The 20,087-nt window shown below is 35.2% G+C and overlaps 1 protein-coding gene across 9 annotated transcripts in view; it reads right to left on the bottom strand.

The window, feature by feature from the left end:
- Nucleotides 1-20,087, bottom strand: part of DACH1 (dachshund family transcription factor 1) — a 351,662-nt gene that overhangs the window by 43,140 nt on the left and 288,435 nt on the right. For all 9 annotated transcript variants that reach the window (XM_015851658.3, XM_015851656.3, XM_085553891.1 and 6 more), the window contains one exon: nt 9,873-10,024. In XM_015851658.3, coding sequence (XP_015707144.1) covers nt 9,873-10,024 — 152 coding nt within the window. The remainder of the gene's footprint in view (nt 1-9,872; nt 10,025-20,087) is intronic.

Below are 20,087 nucleotides of genomic sequence, written 5' to 3'. Positions count from 1 at the left end.
TTATCTCTTTCATGTAAAGCTATCATAATAGAGCAGATAATTAAGCATGGCTAGGCATATATGAACCTGCATGGACAAGAACTTAACTCTTCTATATCCAAGGCAAGTCTCCTGACAGTCATAGATCTATTTTGACCCAAGAGGGATTTGCTGATATGAAGCAAACCAATGCCAACAGGACAGACTGAAGAAGTTGCTGGTAGTTATTTTAGGAAAGTTAAAAGATATAAAGTTTATATTCAAGACCCAGTTTCAGAGCTGCATACTACAGACACAAAATTATGTTCTCCAAATCATAAGTTCCCTCACCACTTCAGCACATTTCCTAAATTAAATTCCGAGTTTTAACCCTAACCCAAACCCAAACCCAAACCACCATTATGATACTTGAAAATGGAAAAAAAAGTACTTTCTTGAGTGTTAGCAAGCACTTTTCTCTTGTTAGCCTTCCTAATGTCAATGCCTACCATTGAAATTTGCATCCTTCCACCTCTTCTTTCAAGTCTGTTCTTATCCTCACTCTTCCTCACTCTTAACTAAATTGTTGTCTTAAGTGTTGTCTCACTAAAAATGTAATTCTCTGTAGTTACATTATACTTCAATGCATTGAAGTCCACAGCAGCTGAAAGAACTCAAAACTTTCCAACTGCAAGGACCATGTGCAATGAAAGGGATACCACAGCTAGATCAGGATACCCAGGGCCTTATCCAGCCTCACCTTGAATGTCCAGGGATGGGACATCAACCACATTTCTGGGAAGCCTGTTCCAGTGCCTCATCACCCTCACTGTGAAATACTTCTTCCTTATATCCAACCTAAATCTACCCTCTGTAAGCCTGAAGCCATTGCCTCTTGTTTTGTCACCACAGACACTCACTGCTAAAGAGTTTGTCCCCTTTTTTTCTGTACCTCCCCTTTAGAGGTTGACAGGCTGCTCTCAGGTCACCTCATAGCCTTCTCTTCTCCGGGCTGAACAGCCCCAGCTCCCTCAGCCTTTCCTCACAGGAGAGGTGTTCCATCCCTTGGATCATTTTTGTGGCCCTTCTCTGGACACACTCCAACACTTCTCTCCAGTACCGAGAACTCTACATCTGGATGCAGTACTCCAGGTGAGGCCTCAGCAGAGCAGAGTAGAGGGGCAGGATCACCTCCCTCAAGCTTCTGGCCAGAGTACTTTTGGTTCAGCCCAGGATACAGTTGGCTTTCTAGGCTGTGAGGGTGAATTGATGGCTCATGTCCAGCTTCCCAGTTACTAGCACATCCAGGTCTTTTTCATTAGGGCTGCACTCAATCCTTCCATCCCCCAGGTTGTTTTGGTAATGGGGGTTGCCTTGACCCAGGTTGCTTTTGGATTTGTTGAACCTCTTGAGGTTCACCCAGGTGCACTGCTCAAACCTGTCTAGGTCCCTCTGGATGGCAGCTGATATCATCAGTACCTTCCTGAGGGTGCACACAACCCCACTGTCAATGTCACTGATGAAGACATTGAAGAGTATCAGTCCAGAGCACTGATAATTCGGGAGCACCTCTTGTCACCAATCTCCAATCAGACACTGAGCCATCAACCACCTCTTCATTCTGCTATGCTTACAATTATCACAAATTATGTTTTTTATAATAAGTGTTACTGAGAAATTCTGATAGGAATTATTATATCAATACCAGCCTTGGGTTTATGTTTGAAATCTAGAAAGAAAACAGAAAGATCAACGGAAATTACACAAAGAGTACTTGTAGATTGAAAGTTTACTGTCAAATGCCTTTCCCAAATTCTTGCAATCCATCTCATTTAACCATAAAATCAAGCTGCTAAAACAACTGCCATCTTTACTCAGTTCAACTACATTCATGTACATGTTTCTTCTTCATCAGGAATAAACAATTAGTAACAAATGAAAGAGATCATTACGTCAACTGCCCTTTTAGATCACCCCAATTAAAACTTTAGTTTAGCTGTATTTTAATTCTAAGATACCAAATTCTAATTTTCTGCTCTGATTGCTCTTGTTGACTTATCTTTGAAAGATGTACTTTCAGTGCAAAGTCTAGAGATCATTTAGCAAGATGCCAATGTTGGCACCACTTAATCTGTTGATTGGTTGTATTATCAGTAGCAGTTTAAAATAAATTACTGTTAAACTATTATTGTCCTTGGCTAACAAATATTTTTGTGTTTTTTAAATATCCATGAATGAACATGGAGAATAATTCTAGTGTAACACAGACATGTAATTTTATATTAAAATCGCTGTATAGTATGAAGCTGCTAAAAGCATATTATATTTTCTATTGAATTTCTGCACCATACTTCCTCCTTCAACCTTTCATTTTTTAAACCCTCTGCTAACGTAGCTAATGGTAATACATTACCTATTGCTGCTGATTATGTCTGAAAAATATTAGCTTTTTGGAGCCAAGACACACTAGGGACTACTTATAAGCTACACAAAATTAAGTTTCATTTTTAGAAGTTAAATCAGTGCACATCAGTAGGCGTCCAATGTTGAAAAAAATCTGCACTAGAGCCAAACTGATGCATATGCAAAAGTACTGTTGCTGCCAATGACATCTCTAATGCAAAAATACTGGAAACATTCAGTATCTCTCTGTATTCAATGAAGAAGGGTTGAGAAAATCAACTAAAAAGTACAGCATCTAAAAATCTTGAGTGCCCTTTGGAACAGGAATAGCAATTTCAGAGTTGCATGAAATTCTATTAATTCTCCCAGTGGATCATCTGTAAAAGATTATACAAAATAAAGTATGTCCAACTTACATTTGCCATGGGTAATCCTCTAACCTGATATTAAATCAATATGCTGCCAATGACAATGGGAAATGCAGTGCAACACAGAGCATTAAAAAAAGGAAAATATTTCTGTTTAGGGAAGGTCAGATGTTATGGAGGCTGGATAATGATAATTGTAGTGAACATGCTCAGGTTCCAGATTTGTTTTTAATACAGTATGGCTCTATCAGGAACAAGGCTTTAAACACGGCATGCCATTCTTCCTGTATGTGTCGCTGTTAATATATACATACGTACATACATGCATATATATATTTAATTTCAGTGTAATATAAAACATTGACATTCTCTCCTGGAAGTTTAGAGAATCATTTTGATTTTTTGTTTATTTGTTTGTTAATTTACACTGATAAGTCCTCTAGAAATATTCTAAATTAAAATAATAATAATAATTTGATGCATGTTTGATGTTTTTCCTCATTCACTGACTAATAGTTATCTCTAATATACCTATAGACACCATCTTGTTAGGGCAGACTACTGATCTTTTATGAATTAAATGTATCTCTATCTTAAAGCCAGTATTACCCATCACTAATAAAAATAAATGAATAAATAAATAAAATCATGTGTTGCCTATAGAGGAAAAAAGGTATTCAGAAGCTCTTTCTCATTCTAGCGAATACTACGTGTTAGGGATAACACACCTAGCTACACAGTTGTTTGTGACTTTAAAATGGCCTTACGAGTTAATCTAGAAGATTTACTTGTCTGTCTAGAAGACATTGCTTTACTTCCAATAATTACCCATATAATTTTTATGCTCTCATTATTGAGGAAATAAAAAACAACTGCATATAAACAATTTATATTAACCTTCACAGGTTAAATTCTGAATATTTGCAATTTGATTCTAACTGCTAAGTTAGAATCTTACATACATACATACACATACTTACATACACAAAGTAACATAACACAGCATGACTATAACTACAGGTGACTCTAGAAAGACATTTTTGTAATATCTCAGATGGAAAACCTCCATCATTGGTACAAGCATGATATTGTTCATCGATATTTTCTGTGAAAAATAGTTTTCTCTTTAATTTTAGCAGAAGACAAGCAGAAAAACACAATGTGAAACTGTGATTTTTACTTTACCCAGTGTTTGTACTATTTTCCTTCTGTGAGTCATAGGTGGCAACAGCACAGGAGACTCACAGCAATAAAGCCAGTTGGTCTCTTCATTTTCACAAGGGAATTTTGTGTGCAATCATACATTTCTTTTATTAATATCAATGGGATACTTGTAGTCTATTATACATGTTTCTTTGAAAAATACTTAGCAGTAAGACTGTGTCAATGGAAAAACATAACTACTGGTGCAATTAACTCATCCCTTAGTTATTAATAGAAAATCAGCCCACAGTCAGTAAGTATTTAGACTATAAAAGCCTAAAATAACATTACTATTATCCAGGAACATTGCAATATCATGAAAGGCTTTGGCTGTAACATACTTTGGCATAACTGGGTCATGACTCCAAAAGGTGAATTTATGTGAAAGATATGGAAACATCTTCACCCTTCTTACTAGTACCCACACAGCATTTTGCTGTGATCCACCTTCTGTTACCCTCCATCCTTTCTGAAGCTGCACACAGACTTACAGAAGTTAGTCTGGAAGAAATTAACAAGTATACAGAGGGAAGGAACAGACACATCACTTGTTTTAAGTTTTCAGGGGAAATTTATTTTCTCTTCCTCTTACATGTGTAGATACACTGCTGAATGAGAAAATATGGCCCCATCTCATTTGTTTTATTTGCGTATTTAATTATAATTTCTTATTTAATTTTTTATATCTATCTATCTATCTATCTATCTCAGCATTTCCCAGAAAGATTTAACCTTGCTTGTTCTAAACTCTGTATATTTTGATTATCTTCTATTTAAATGTGCAAATAATTTAATATTGTTCATTGGTGAGGGGTTTTGTTTGTTTGTTTTTGTTAGTGGTGCTTTATTATTATTATTATTATTATTATTATTATTATTATTATTATTATTATTATTATTATTATTATTATTATTTTCAATAAATATTTATCAAGTCCTGGTTTCAGCTGGGATAATTTTCTTGAGTGTGGCAAGTATGATGTTGTGTTTCGGATTTAGAGATGTTGATAACACACCGATGTTTTAGTTCTTGCAGAGCAATGCTTACACACATTCCAGCTTCAGGTACTGCCTCCCTGAGTGGTAGCAGGAAGGGGCACAAGGAGCTGGGAAGGAACAGGACTAGGACAGCTGACCTAAACTGGCCAGAGGGATAATCTATATCCTGTGATGTGATGCTGAACAACAAAACTGTGGGAGTTGGCTATGGGGGCTGCTTGGAAACCAGATGGGCAGGTGGTCACAAATGCACTGTGCAACACACATTCTGTACATCCTTTTTGTTGTTACTGGTTTTATCTGTTTGTTTGTTTGTTTTCCCATGTTTTGTGTTTTTTTTTTTAAATTATTTTTTTCTTCTAACTGTCCTTATCTTAATCCGTGAGTTCTTGCACTCTTCTTTTCAATTTTCTCCCCCATCTCTCTGCTGCAAGTGAAGTGACTGAACAGCTATATGGTGTTTATGTTTTAAACAGCAGCATTTGGGGAGAAGGAAGAAAAACATACCTATGACATTAAAAAGGAATATAGCAAATTGTCTTGACTACCATTAGGCTAATTATGGATTACTGATTAGGAAAAGCATGTCCAAGCCACAGCCTGGCCCATCCCATCCTGTGGCAGCCCCTGACCCACACCATCATGGTGGCAGCTCTGTCCCACTGAGCAGCCCTGCCTGGCCCTGAGCATTTATCTGTCTCTTGGCAACAACCAACCCATCAGTGAGCTATTAGCACTGTCTGAGCTGAAAGCAGGGCACAGGGAGGAGGGACAAGTGCAGTGCCAGCTCAAGGTATGGCAAATAAATGTATGCATTTTCATATAATGGCTAAATACAGTCTTGTGAAAAGAAAAAAAAATATAAATAAAATAAAAGAAAAAAGAAAAAGTAATCTTGCTTTCTGTTATGGTAAAGGAATTTGAGAACAGATTTAAAAATACCCAGAAAAACCACTGATTTTTTTGGTATTTTTGCAACTCCATTTTTGAAATGGTATGTATAGATTTACAATCAGATATTCAACTCAAAAATCTGATTGTGTCTCTATACTAGACTTTTATAAGAGAAAAATGTCTCTCACTTCACAGTCATTCCTGTCATTTTGCACAGTTGGTGTATTTGTGAACAACTATTTTCAAGAAAGAAGCACAGAAGAGTAGAATTTCATTAAAAATCTCTAATATGCATCTTGCGAATTCACTAAGAATTGGAACCACTGCCACTGAATCAGACTTATGTGTTAGCTTCGCAAACACTGGTTGCGTATCCTACTAGATCTATCTTTGTTTTTTCCCTCTTAATTACTGTTTGAATAAAAATATTAACAATTAAAATAAGTTTTGTCACTTATGTACATTAACTATATTATAAACTTCATGAAGGCTGCTCCAAAAGTAATGTCTTATTATGTTAGCCTATGAGATCAGAGGCAAATGATGGTATTATCAGTAGAGGTGGAATGTTCCCACCAGTATTCTATGTTTCTTGCCATGAGACAGATGGCAGCAGAGGAGCAGACTTACAAAATGGCATCTGATACGGAAGTGCATATGAAGCAAAGGGGTGACACTGAACTTTTACATAGAGAAAAAAATGGCACCCACTGACACAATGATTAACACTTGCTGAATGTCTATGGAGACCAAACAGTGAATGTGAGCAGAGTGAAGTGATAGGTGGCACATTTCAGGAGTGGCAACAAGCAACAGTGAGTCACCTTTGCTGGTGCAGGTTTTGATGTGCATGGCATGCAGGCTAATGTTCATCATTGGCAGAAATGCTTAGCTAATGGCGTAAGTATGCTGAAAAACACTGATTTGTAGCTGAGAATTTATACTATCAAGCAGAGGTACTGTGCTCATTGTGTCTATTGTAGTTTCCACAAAAATAAGTAGGAGGCATTGCTTTCCAAGCAACCTACATGTATGTGGCCCAAGACAATTCCTCTTCAAACAGTGAGGCCCAGGTTAGCCAAAAGGTTTTCCAAATGGATTAAGGTTTATTCATTTAGATTTAGCACATATGAAAGACTCGTCTAGTGTTTAGTAGACAATTTTAAAGGTAGCAAGCAGTTACACAAGTTAGATTGACAGTAGGAATCAGTACAGTAGATCACAACAGCATCACGTCCTCACAGATTAGAGTAGTCAGAAATTGCTTGCCTATGTAGTAATATCACCTTCATACAGCATGTGGCAGGTCATGTACGTACCCCAATTCTGTGACCCAATGAAGGTACATTTCACTTGCATTTCACAGGCAGACTTATATTCGTCCTGTGATATGTCTGCATTTTGGTCATGTGTGATGTTTGGAAAAAGAGAACAGCAAAATCACTCATTTAGACTTTGGCTAGATTTTTGTTGTTCTCTTAAGACCAAAGGCAGGGAACAAACTGTAGGCAAAACAATCTTTTTTAGAAAGTTAGATCTGCTCTGTTGCTAGTAACCTATTCTTAGTGTAGCTCCAACATGAGAGTGGTGAGGAAGGTTCATCTTTTCTAAAGAAATTCTAAAGAAAATTACTTTTCTTTGTAATTTATACCTCTGTACAGAAAAGGACACAAGATGTGCCTGTACTAAAGGAGGATAAAGGGAAACTGACCCAGTGACAAGAATTCTGTCTCATGTTCTGAAAAAAGTGTATTTCAGATGCTGCTTATGTATTTCCTAATAAGGTCACAAACCATACTGCAAGCAGTGACCATAGTACAAAAGCTCCCTGTTTCACAAATCCTGTTAAAAAGTTTGAACTAGTACTTGTACATCAGTTATAAAAGTTTTGGGACATAGTTCATGTGGTAATCTTTTCATTACAATAACCACTGAACATGGAAAACACTGTTGGAATGTCACTGATTAGAAAAACTGCCACTCTGCTCAGGTTATCATAATAGGCTGTATTGTTTTAAGGAGAATACTTATTTTCTATCAAGGTAGGAAAATCAAGCTAGCTAAATATATATGTTGATATATATAGTGAAGTTTTTTTTTTGTTGCTGTTGTTTTATTTTTATATAGTCCTGATAGAGATTTAAATGTATGGGGAAAAAAAACCCAAACCAAAACAACAACAACAACAAAAACATGTCTTGATAGTACATGAAAGGACTCTCAGAGATCTGTGGAAATAATACAGTGAGACACAGAGACATACTGAAAAAATCCAAAGGGTTTTACATGCAGCCTGTTTACCCTGATAGGTGATTTGTCATGATGCGGAAACTTGAAGTAAGGAACAGTAAGTCGAAAAACAGAATGAGAAAAAAACATAAAGAAGTCTCTAGTTTCTTTATGATCTTAGCTCTCATTTTCTCTCTTCAACAGATAAGATTAGTTTTAAAGAATAATAATAATTATAATAAAAAAGCAATGAAAGCAATGACTGAATCTCATGTTCATGTTTTCTGTAAAACAACACTGAATGCATTCTTGGCAAATTAATCCTAGTCATTTATCCCGAAATCGTGCAGCACTCTCATATTCAATCACGAGATTAGCTAACCTGTTGATGCTGAATGCCTTGCTCATTAGGTTGCTGTCTAGAGACATTGACTGCACACATTTGTCAAAAAAATTACTAGGAACTTTCCTGTACATGCATGCACAGCTCAAACATTAGATACTTTATTAACTTTTTTTTATACCTCTGAAACAAAATATTCTTTATAGATTTCAGCTGGTCTGTTAGAAGAATGCTAAATGTTGCAGAATTACCTCATTTTATAATTTATATATTTAAGATTCTAAAGTTACAACTATTACAACAAAAACCCACACAAACAAAAAAAACCCTATTACAATTATGTTCTTCTGAATCAGGCAGATATAATAATACTGTACTTATAAATAGCAATTATGTTTTATCTTTTTTCATTGTTAGAACTCCAAAAATAATATATATATTATATGTATTATATATATGCTTTCATATATATAGATATATATATTATATAATATAACATAATAAAGGGATCCTGTATACTTTCCATAAAACAAGTCCAAAGAGCCATAAACTTGAAAGACGTTGCTTAGGAAAATAAAGCAAAAAGCTTTGGCCCTCCTTTGTATGGTGCTTGCTGAATACAATAAAATTGACTTGACACATTTGCAGGAAAAAAAATATACTGGAAGTTAGAAGCTGCTCAAATAAAGTTGTATGTAATGAGTACAATATGGCTGCATTATTTCCTGCACTAATATTTTGCTTTTTCGTGCAATATAGTGTTGCAAAAATTGCATATGGAGAACACATGATCACTGAATTTGTGGGGAAAAAAAAAAAAAAAATCTTCATTCTAATATTAAACACTAACATCTAGGCAAATGTTTACCTTGAACAATATTTGAATCAGGCTGTACTGTACACACAATAGATGTTTCGACTACTGAATAGGAAATCTGCAGAAAATTTGGTAATACCCTTTGAAGTCCATTCTTTGAAGACAGTACTCTAAGTAAAATGAGCTTACTTATAAAAGAAGTGTTTTTTTGTGAATGCTTTTATGAGAGACGCATTTCAAATAGCTTCAAATATCATTTTCACCTTGGCACCCCACCAATTTGAAATAACTATTTATTAAAGAAAGCTTTCTCTGCTTAGTAAATGAGATATACCTCAATAGTAAGATACATTTCATTAGTCTGTAATAAAAAGAGCATTTAAGACAAATGTTATTAAACACACCGATGCCATTTTCATCAATTTCTCTGCTGTGGTTTAATACACAATCTATTTTTTTATGCGCTGTAACTGACAGCTTCTAAATTCATTCATTTGTTGCGGCTTCTTTAAATCCCAAATTACTAGAAAGTTTCAGCAAATTAGTTGATCCAAATAATCTTATGAACTGATTAAGCTAAAATGGTTGTATTAATTTAGAAAAATCTGAACAACTGGCTCCTCTCCACTCCTGTATTCTGATCTACAGAAAGGCCTACCTGGATGTTAGTCAGAAGGGTCTCTATGGAGGACAATCCATCAGGGAATAGAAAAGGAGATGGAAAACCTGGAGGTAGTGGTTGCCCATGCCCAGTTAGAGAAAGTTTGTCAAGGCTGTCTCTTGCGGTTGGTGTGGAGAGCGGGGTCTCATCTGTATGTGATTGAAACAAAAATATAGAACAAGTTACGCTTGTCTGTTTTTATTAGACTTCAGTAATGGCTTCCCTAGTGGTTTCCAGAACATTTATTGCAAATTGGTTCCTGCTATCAGGAGAAAATGCTTTCTGCTGAATTTTCTTTAATGAAAAAGCTGTGGAGATACAACAAGATAACATTAATGAGTAACTTTATAAGCCTTTTAAATGCAGTCTCTAATGAGACTGAGTTTACAGTGCCATAGAATCTTTTTAAAACAAATATTATCTCACATATACTCGTGATAAAATATTCAAGCTGACTTTATGGGCACCTTCCCAATTATCTCATTTTAGTTTGTGTTCTATTTGAACTGACAATAGAATATTTGCTAGCATGACATATATTTCATATAAGACTAAGATTTGAATATGAGGCTTGCTATACAATTAACCCTTCCCACTGAATGCTTTCATTTACAGGTCAGAAGATTCTGCAAACAGGGAAAATGTACAGACTGCCTAGGCATTTTAATCAAAAAAGTATACCTGATTCCCATAGCTGAAACATGCTCTGAACAATAAATGATATTAACAGCATGGTTACAATCATTGCCCTAATTTTTTTCAAACACAGACATGTTCTAACAATTAGTGCTAAATTCCTTAGTGGGATCATCATAACAATCAGATCTGATCAGTTATGACATCACAATAGGAAAAACTCCCCGAGTCTGAAGACTTCTAAGATTAGCATTTCATAGATAATCTGTGAGTGGATTATTAAGTAAGTGGGGGGGGGGGGGAGAAAGAAAGAGAAAAAAAAGAGACTTCATTATACTTCTTTTTTTTTTAATTTTTGAAATATTTTTAGACTACTGTTGATACGATACAGAAATTTAGGTCAAGCTCTTCACGCTAGATGGTAATCTGAATTCTTCAAAAGGAAAACTATACATTTATTTAGATATATATATGTGCGCACATTTTTCTTAGCAATGGCTCAGTCATTAACCGAAATATTGATGTACCCCAATACAATTCCATGGCATCAGAATGAATACAGGACTATACACAGCTGTTTGACTATCTAAGAGTTTCTCAGTCTGTCTACTTCATTTAGCTTTGATCAACATGATACACATTTTTTGAGGTATATTAATTAATTCTGCTGGCCAGCACTTAATGGTGCTAATGTAAAAGCTGCATTCACTACATCCCACGTCCTACACAGAAATGTCAAAATAGGCTTCTGGGCTTGTCCCACCTAACTCTTTCTATAGCTAGTGGAGAGAAACACAGCATTTTAAAGCGCTAATCCATCTAAACTATTATAGCCATCAGGAGAACATAGGAGGAGGCAATTCTTCCTCCAGAAGTTCCTATTGAGTATAAGAGGAAACTCAGATTACTTGCTCAGATTGAAAGATCTACATTTGGAATCATCAGTCATACCATGAAAACTGTTCTTCCTAGTTCACAGGGGCTTAGGCTGCAATTAGCCTACAAAAGAAGTAAAAGCCCATTTAATATTCTCTATTTTTCACAATCTGTGGAAGAATTTTTACTTTCCCATGAAGTCTTAAAAGTTACCATGGTAAGCTTTGTGAAACAAAGTGATGTTTAGTAAGGAAAGCTTTAGCCCATAAAAAGTATATTTCATTCAGTCAGATTATGGATTGTAGAGAAAAACTGGCTGCAGTTGACTGAACCTATATCTTACAGAGATTAAAAGCAGACTACGAAAAATGTACTCTGTATGCGTCATCTATCCTCATGCTATTCCACTGTCTGTCATCATTTTGTAGTAATATACAGTAACTGGACCCAAAATAATAATTGTTTATTTTCTTTTCAACTTCAAAAATACTATAGATATATTCACCACATTAGGAAAAATAAATAAATAGGTAATCTTGGATATTGTAAACTACTTTACTGTTCTCACACAATCCTGTTTGTTCATATTCTCCAATCATGTTCTAATGTAAAGAATAATTATCTTTTTTTTTTTTTTTTCCCCAAACTGCTGCCAGAATTGTTATGCTTTCATTAATCACAACAAACAAAACTTAAGCAAAAGTGATTAGATTATAGACTAATAAAGTCCGTGCAGTATTATTTTTGATTGATGTAAGTATGGCTTTCACAAATTGTCCAGTGGAGGGCCACTAAGATGGTGAAAGGCCTGGAGCATCTCCCCTATGAGGAGAGATTTAGGGAACTGAGTCTGTTTTGCCTTGAGAAAAGAAGGCTGAGAGGGGACTTGATCCAGGTTTATAAATACCTGAGGTGTGGGAGCCATAGTGGTGAGACTAGTCTCTTTTCAGTAGTGCTTGGGGACAGGACTAGGGGTAATGGGATGAAACAACAGCATAGAAAGTTCCACACGAATGTGCAGAAGAACTTCTTTACAGTGAGGGTGACGGAGCACTGGAACAGGCTGCCCAGGGAGGTGGTGGAGTCTCCTTCTCTGGAGATACTCAAGACCCGCCTGGACGCCTATCTGTGCAACGTGGTTTTGGGAGCCTGCTTTGGCAGGGGGGTTGGACTCAATAATCTCTAGAGGTCCCTTCCAACCCCTACAATTCTGTGATTCTGTGAAATGTTTCATACACTACGTTAAAAAAGTTACAAACCTCTTCTTTGTTATTCATTTGAGTTTTTTTTACTAAAGTCCTCCACATATATCAGTGCTCCCCGCAAAAGTACTGACTTGTGTGGTACAGAAAGAAATCACTAGTATGCATCATGCAACTAAACTATACAAATGTGAAAGTATACCTCTAGGTTTGTCACAGAAATAGACCAAAAATCTCTCATCCCTCTTGAAATAACTTAAAATCTTGCTAAAACTTTAGGCCTTGAGCAGAAAAATATTTTAAAAGATATTCGATAAAACTCACCTACTTAAAAAAAATTCACAGACCTTACTTTGCTTAATAATTATATTACTCAGTGTAATAGTTGAGATAAAGAAAACTCCTAACACAGGTCTTACCTGAGATTTCGGGAAAAGGATTAAAGTCTCTGCTGTACTCTGGTGCAGCAGAGTGTTGCTTGCTGTATTTTAGGCATGTTCAAAATATGTTTGTAATGGTTTTCTCAACAATGTATGGCACCATTTTTCAACAGGCAAAATTACTCCAATAGATCAAAGTTATGGATAACAGAATGAACTCAAAATCCAAACTCTTCTATTATAATAAATAACTGAAACAAATTAACACTGAAGGGGAAGACTAGAGAGCTGAACTTACAGTGAACTTATTTTAATGAAACTTAAACTCAGAAAAAAAATGTCAGACTAATGTGGCTTTGTTTTCCTGATGTCCCATGTGAAATAAACTTTGAGTGTGAGTATGTTTGAAACAGAGCAAATGTACATATAATACACAGGAAGCATGAGTATTTGTGGATGTGAGATAAGCAGTGATTGAGGGAATCTTGAAAAAATGCATTTTTAAGAAAAAGCACATTGTAAATATGGCCAATTAAAACAAAACCACATATCTTAGTAGCAATAATAATTTGACCTCTTGCCATTGAAGCATTTTAAAATCTTCCATTGCTGCCTAAGTTCCCTTTTCTCAACACAGCGTTCCATCTTTGTTTCCAAATAATCATTAACATAGCGTCTTTTGAACCACTGCAAAGGAACTACTAATGGTTCTCAACCTACTATTGGAGCAACACTGCTGGGAGACAGAGGTCTGGCATTTTTAGTCTAAACATATCAAAGGAAGCATTCAAATAGAAGTTGGGGCAAGAGGAGAAATGGGGTCAATCTACAACTCCATCGTCAGAGCTGGGAGCAAAACAGTATAAAGAATTGAAAAGAAAGAACAAGGTAGAACAAAGAAGTGTCCAGGCCTGCCTTGGTTTATGTTGACCACCAAGATGTTATTAATTAACAGAAAAACAAGGATTGGACAAACTATTATTGAAATCTCTACAGTATCAGAGCAGAAGTGAATCTGTACCTTGACACTCAAACTAAATCACCATAACAGACAAGTCTGAAATCAACACATATATTTAAAATATTTGCAAACGCCACATCCATTAAATTCATTTCTCCTCAGTTTCAAAAAGTAACCTATAGATTTTATCTGTGAACAACAGCAGGTTTGGGCCAAATACAAGTAACAATTTTTCACTGTACTTGGTGTGTTGCCATTCTTTTTTGTCCTTCATGAGATAACATGGAAACAGACACTATGGAAGCTGTGACAGCTATTTAAACAATAATAGATGAGTAGCCACTCTGTTGTCTGCGTTCCTAAATGCAAGTAGGATAAGTTCAGACTGGTCACCAGTCAAAATGGAGAATGTTGATATTGCCAGGATTTGAAAGCAAGATATAATGGCTGGCTCAAAAAATACTCTGCAAATTAATGTCTTTTTGTAATTTTAATGGCTCTTTTTAGTGCATCCTCATGGTTTTTTGTTCTCTGTAAAATACTTCAAACATATTTGTTTGTAAAACAACCCACTCATAGCATTTAATGTAAGCACAAACATATTGTGGGTTGAAACTGAGATGTGGAGGTTTGGAAAACTAGTATAACTTGAAAAGGAGATAGGGACTAACGAAGAATTAAGTGAAAGCTAAAGCAAGAAAACAGGATAGAAGGACACTCAAGGTGGACAAATAGCTTGGAGAAGGATAGTAAAACTGAGGTGAAATAACAGGGAAAAAAGTGCCCAAGGAGTAAGAAATTTGTATTGATACAGCAAGAAATTAACAAAATGGCAAACCTGTGTTATTTGCCACAGAATATTTTGTATAAGTTATTATTGTTGTGTTTCAAGCACAGTACTTCACTGCAATTGAAATTTATTGCTGGTAAAATCAAATATATAAAAATGTCTACTTTAAAGATAAGCATTTTCGTTTTGTTAAGGAATTAAAGCTGTAAAATCACTGTAAATGAATGAAGAGTTGGCAAAATATATCCAAAAAGTAAAAATGTAATTAGTGGTGATGTTCCAGCTGTGAGGATTTCTTCAGGCTCTTTGGACTAGATCAAGTTCAGTTTATTCTTCATTTTACATGTCCCTAGGAGGGCCTCAGAGTCAATCAGCACAACTTATCTAATTTTCTCTTTCAATAAAAGGATTATTCTAATAACTTTTATCTTATTTTGCAGCCTATTACCAATTAGGGTTGGGTTAAGTAGTATTTGCTGGTTTATTTATTCTAAGGATTTCACAGTATTTTAGAATAAATTATCCTTCATATTTTTTAACAAACATATTTTACTATATAATCAAATGTTAAAAATGCTAGTACTGCTTCCACATTTGAAAGCATCGTAATATGTAATGCCCCAAATAGAATAATACTGTTTTGCTGCCCCTGTATCAAAAATTGTCCTGTTCACTCACAGAAATTTGCACAGAATAAAAGTGCATATTATGCACTTATGTGCATCAAATGCTCAGGAATAAAGGAAAAGCAGGATATTCAGAGGTGACTCCAAAAAAGCATATATAGTACACGTATTTTGTACATCTGATGGTAACAAACTTTAACAAACCCTAAAGAAATACAAATTCTAAGGAAAAATGATGGTGAGAAAGGTACATTAAATATTTTAATGTGCTTTTAAACAGTACACTGGTATAAATGCATGACATATGACAATACTGCAACTTGAAGTTCCTAAATGTGAGTACTTGGTCCATTATTTATTTTTGAAGGACACTTAAATGCTACTGGCAAAGATCGAATACTGATAAAAGCCATCTGTGCTTTGGATGCTGAAGAAAAGTATAAATGTATTTTACTGGTTTATGTCAAATGTCCCAATTAGCACTCTACTAGCTCCACTTCATCAGCGAGGCAATTCTGAGTGCTAATAGGAATGTTCCTTGGCTTCACAGCAATTCTAGGAGAAATACTTCTGTGCACAAGTGTATGTGGAGAGTTGTGTAAATGTAGCTCATTATATGTTCATAAATGCAATTCTGAGCCTTTTCGGAAGTCATGTTCATAATCTGAAGTTGCATTGATAATTATCTTTTTCGGAAGTCATGTTCATAATCTGAAGTTGCATTGATAATTATCTATGTAGCAAAGAGACGGGATTTCCTAATTCATTGGGAAATTAAAACCTAACACACATGATACTAGCTGTCTCATTTCCCTTACAGTGCTGCCTTTAGAAGCTCACAGCCACCCAGGTAGCCTGACTGACTATCTGTCTAGCTTTCCTGAATGTATGCAGAAACAAAGATCAAGTCAAGTGTGTTGAATCTGGCCACAATTTATGACCACAATTTAGCATCAAACTTTAAATTAGGGATTGGACTTAAAAACTGAAAGAGTGTATTGTATATTAAGCCTTACATTTTCAAAATTATGAACAGATAAAAACAATACACAAGGGAATACATCCACAGTACACATACTTATTTTTGTATTGCCTGTTCTTCTTTACATAAAATGTCTCTGTATGGCTACTTGCTTGATATTATTGGATTATTTCAAATGAAAAATGCTTTGGCTTAATCCTCAGGGCCGTCTATTCTTTTGGAATTCAAGATGATTACAGCATATTGAAATAACAGACATTTTATGTTAAGTTAATAGTTAATAATTCTTGATAAGCACAGCAGGTAACTTGTAATTCTTTGAAAGTAAAGGCTTTATGCCTGGATTCACACTGTTTTTTTTTTTGATTTGTTTTTTCTTTTTGGTTTGCATTGTGGGTTCATAGAATAAAGGGACCATAGAATGGCTTGGGTTGGAAGGGACCTCAAGGATCACCAAACTCCAACCCCTGTCACAGGCAGGGCTTGCAACCTCCACATTTAATACTAGACGAGGCTGCTGAGGGCCCCGTCCAACCTGGCCTTGAACGACTTGAACAAAAGTTTTCACTTGGTTGACTGGTTGATCTGTGTTCAATTAGTATGTCTAGTATTCATTCTTTTCAGAAAAAAAAAAAAAAAAAGAAGAAGTCAGCATTTTCAGAAATTCCCCTTATAGTTTTGTTGCAATTAAGAGGTATTGAGCAACACTGCTGCCATGGCCTTGTCACATGATCCTTGGCAATCTGCTGACAGCGGATTGGATGCCCAACAAGAAAACAAATAGACAGTGGTGTGTCTGTGCAACACTCAACAGTTGTCATTCATTCAACAACATGTAACCTACCAACCAGCAGTGCTGGTGAGCAGATGAGGTAGACTGGGTCTGCTCGGCACCTGGTGTAAAGAGGGAACACAAAAGTAAACACTCCTTCATAAGTAAGTATATCTGAGAAGTCAGAAGAGGTTTAAACACTTTGTGTTTATGGTGGCTTAAACTGGTCTTCCAACACAGCGGAAAAATCTTTCTCTGGTAAGAATTTGTAAAGCCGGATCTATTGATCTAGTTGTTTCAGTCAATATTCATACAGAATACTATCATGTTTCTTTTTAAATTAACAGGATAAAATATCAAGATGTAGGTAAGTATATAAAATGCTCAGTGGCAGTTCTTTTTGCAGAAACCTACTTTTAATATACATGTTCATATTCACTTCACATTCCTGTAAGGCACCCCAGCCACTACACTTGATTTTAGTAACTTCATCAATACAAAAAGAATACTACTGCATGCCCATTAACGTTGATAATGCATTAATTAAACCACTGAATGAGATGACCAACCTAAAAATGCCTACCATTGGAATCATACTAAGAAGAGCTACTCCCAACCTTTTAAATGCCAAAATTCCTATCTTAGATATATTAGCACCTCATTCTTACAGCTAAATATGTCAATAAAGTAACAGAAACAAACAAACAAACAAACAAACAAACAAAAGTCTGATCAGATGAAGCAACACAGTGCCTTGGAGATACTGGGTAGTAGACTCAGGAATTCTTGAATAAGTAAGGAAAAACTCTAAATGCATTGGAAGAAAACCTGTCTCAAAAAGGAAGTGACTGGAAGATGGTGTCAGTCAAGCCCTGTACACACACAAGTTAAGGTAATCATCATTTATACAATGAGCAGATCAGTAGCATGCACTCAGTAATTAAGAATCTAAGTGGAAATATACAAATATGGCACATAGTAACTCCAAAACCTTAGTTCCTCTCATAGCCAGTATAGAAACTGTATTCAAAAACAAAAGCATTTTGACAAATTTTCACCAGCAGTAAGAGTACCAAAAGGGTGTGCTGTTCAAATACCATGAAAGAGCACAGCACAGAGGCCTCCTTAGTTCCAGAGCTAAAAAAATACTCATTCACATAAAAGACTGTTGATTATACTTAACTCATTTTTAAAATCTTCTTCTTTTTATTTCTTTTGTTTCTTTTTTTGTTTCTTTTTTTTTTTGTTTCTTTTTTTTCTTTTTTTTCCAAATGTAATAAACATCCTTAATGTGTCAATGTATGGAATGGTTCCAGTACTCAGATGCAAATGTTGTAGACAATAATTGATGTACACATTTTGGATTATATGGTTATGATATCCTAATAGAATTTTGGCTGTCTGCCTATGGGAGTTCAATATGAGTTTCATAGTTTATAGAATCAGAAACAGTCCTTTACAACATTATAGCTACATTTCTCAAGTCATTGCCTACAGATGATATCGGAATATCTGATTTTCACATAAATCCATAATAATAAACAAATCAAAATCCCTAAACACCAGAGTGCTCAGAAATAAAATTCACAATGATAAGGCAAGCATTTTTACATATGATATGATTCCTCATGCAATTCATTCATCAAACGTCTGCAACAAGCTGCCAGAATGTGTCCATTAGTGAGATTTCTACAGCATTCACTAGCTTGATGCTCACTGATAGAATAATGTAGAAGTTTTACCTCTAATGTTTTCTGCTCCATTTGAGGTATCCACTTTAAAATAAGCTTGCAGTTACTGCTTTTATTTTTGAAAACACAGACATGATTTGGCCCGCATGTCTTCATGCATTTGAATATGTAATTTATGCTAATATATCAGAATACCTATTATAAAGGACCAAAAAATATCCTTTATATATTTATACACTGTGGGGTCACATTCAGCACAGAAGATAGAAATTACCTGGAGTCACTATGTATCGTAGGTCAGTTTGGTTGACAATGAATATAAAAAATTAAGGTACCCTGCACAGCAAACATGTCATATACATATTGGTAAATTAAATATCATTTCTAGGATCCAGTTTCTAGCCTTCATTGAAATGAAATATTGCATTTCCTCTTTTATCTGCATTCTAATATGAAGGAAATAAGGATTACAACTCTTCTACAGGATCTAAGCATTTTACTAATGCTGTTTTAAAGCAAATTAACATACTTGGAAAAGAATATTTATGTAATTTCTTAAGCAGTTATAAAAATTACGTAACAGGAGCAATGAAACAAAATGCAAACACTAAGAGTGGTTTCAAATCTCTTTACTACTTTATGATAAATTATGCCTTACTGACTAAACATATTGAAACAAACAGCACAGGGCTTATTACTTTAACCTGATGGGCTCATTATATATTTAAGGATAATACTTTTATTCAGCACCCTGACAACAGGTTGGCTTTTAGCCCAGGCAGAGAAGGAACAGGAGTTGTATCAGGACATGACAGTCCTCCAAGGTTTTATGAACTGTTGAACTCTGAAGACTGAGATTAGCAAGTCACAGCAACTTCAGTGATTTTCTACACTTCTTGAAGGGAGGTCAGTGTGGCTAACGAAGGCTGCTCTTCTAGCAAATTTTGGTATAACTTAGTGAGTTCAGAAACTAAAATCTGAATTCTTTTCTATTTTTTCAGAATCACTTTCTTTATCTTCTCCCTCTCCTAGTTTTCTCCAGTTCAGCATATTCTACTGCTTCCTAGAATCGTTTTTGTCTCATTTTTCTCAGAAACATGCACTGCTTCTAAAATTTCTATTTTTGTTGTTGTTGTTGTTATTGTTTCTTCTCATTTCAGTGTATGAAGAAATGAGTCCCTTTCTTGAAATATCTGGTCTAACTAAAGACCAGTGGAAAAAATATACAGCTTAAGAAAAGGAAAGGACTGTTAAAATTTGAGGGGACATATCAGCCTAAATAATTTTCCCATTTGC

The sequence above is a fragment of the Coturnix japonica genome, chromosome 1 (genome assembly GCF_054131305.1).
Source record: "Coturnix japonica strain WE chromosome 1, WE-NBRP24, whole genome shotgun sequence".
Classification (NCBI taxonomy): Eukaryota; Metazoa; Chordata; class Aves; order Galliformes; family Phasianidae; genus Coturnix; species Coturnix japonica.
Note: the sequence above shows the minus strand (reverse complement) of the source record. Positions and strands in the feature narration are given on the sequence as shown.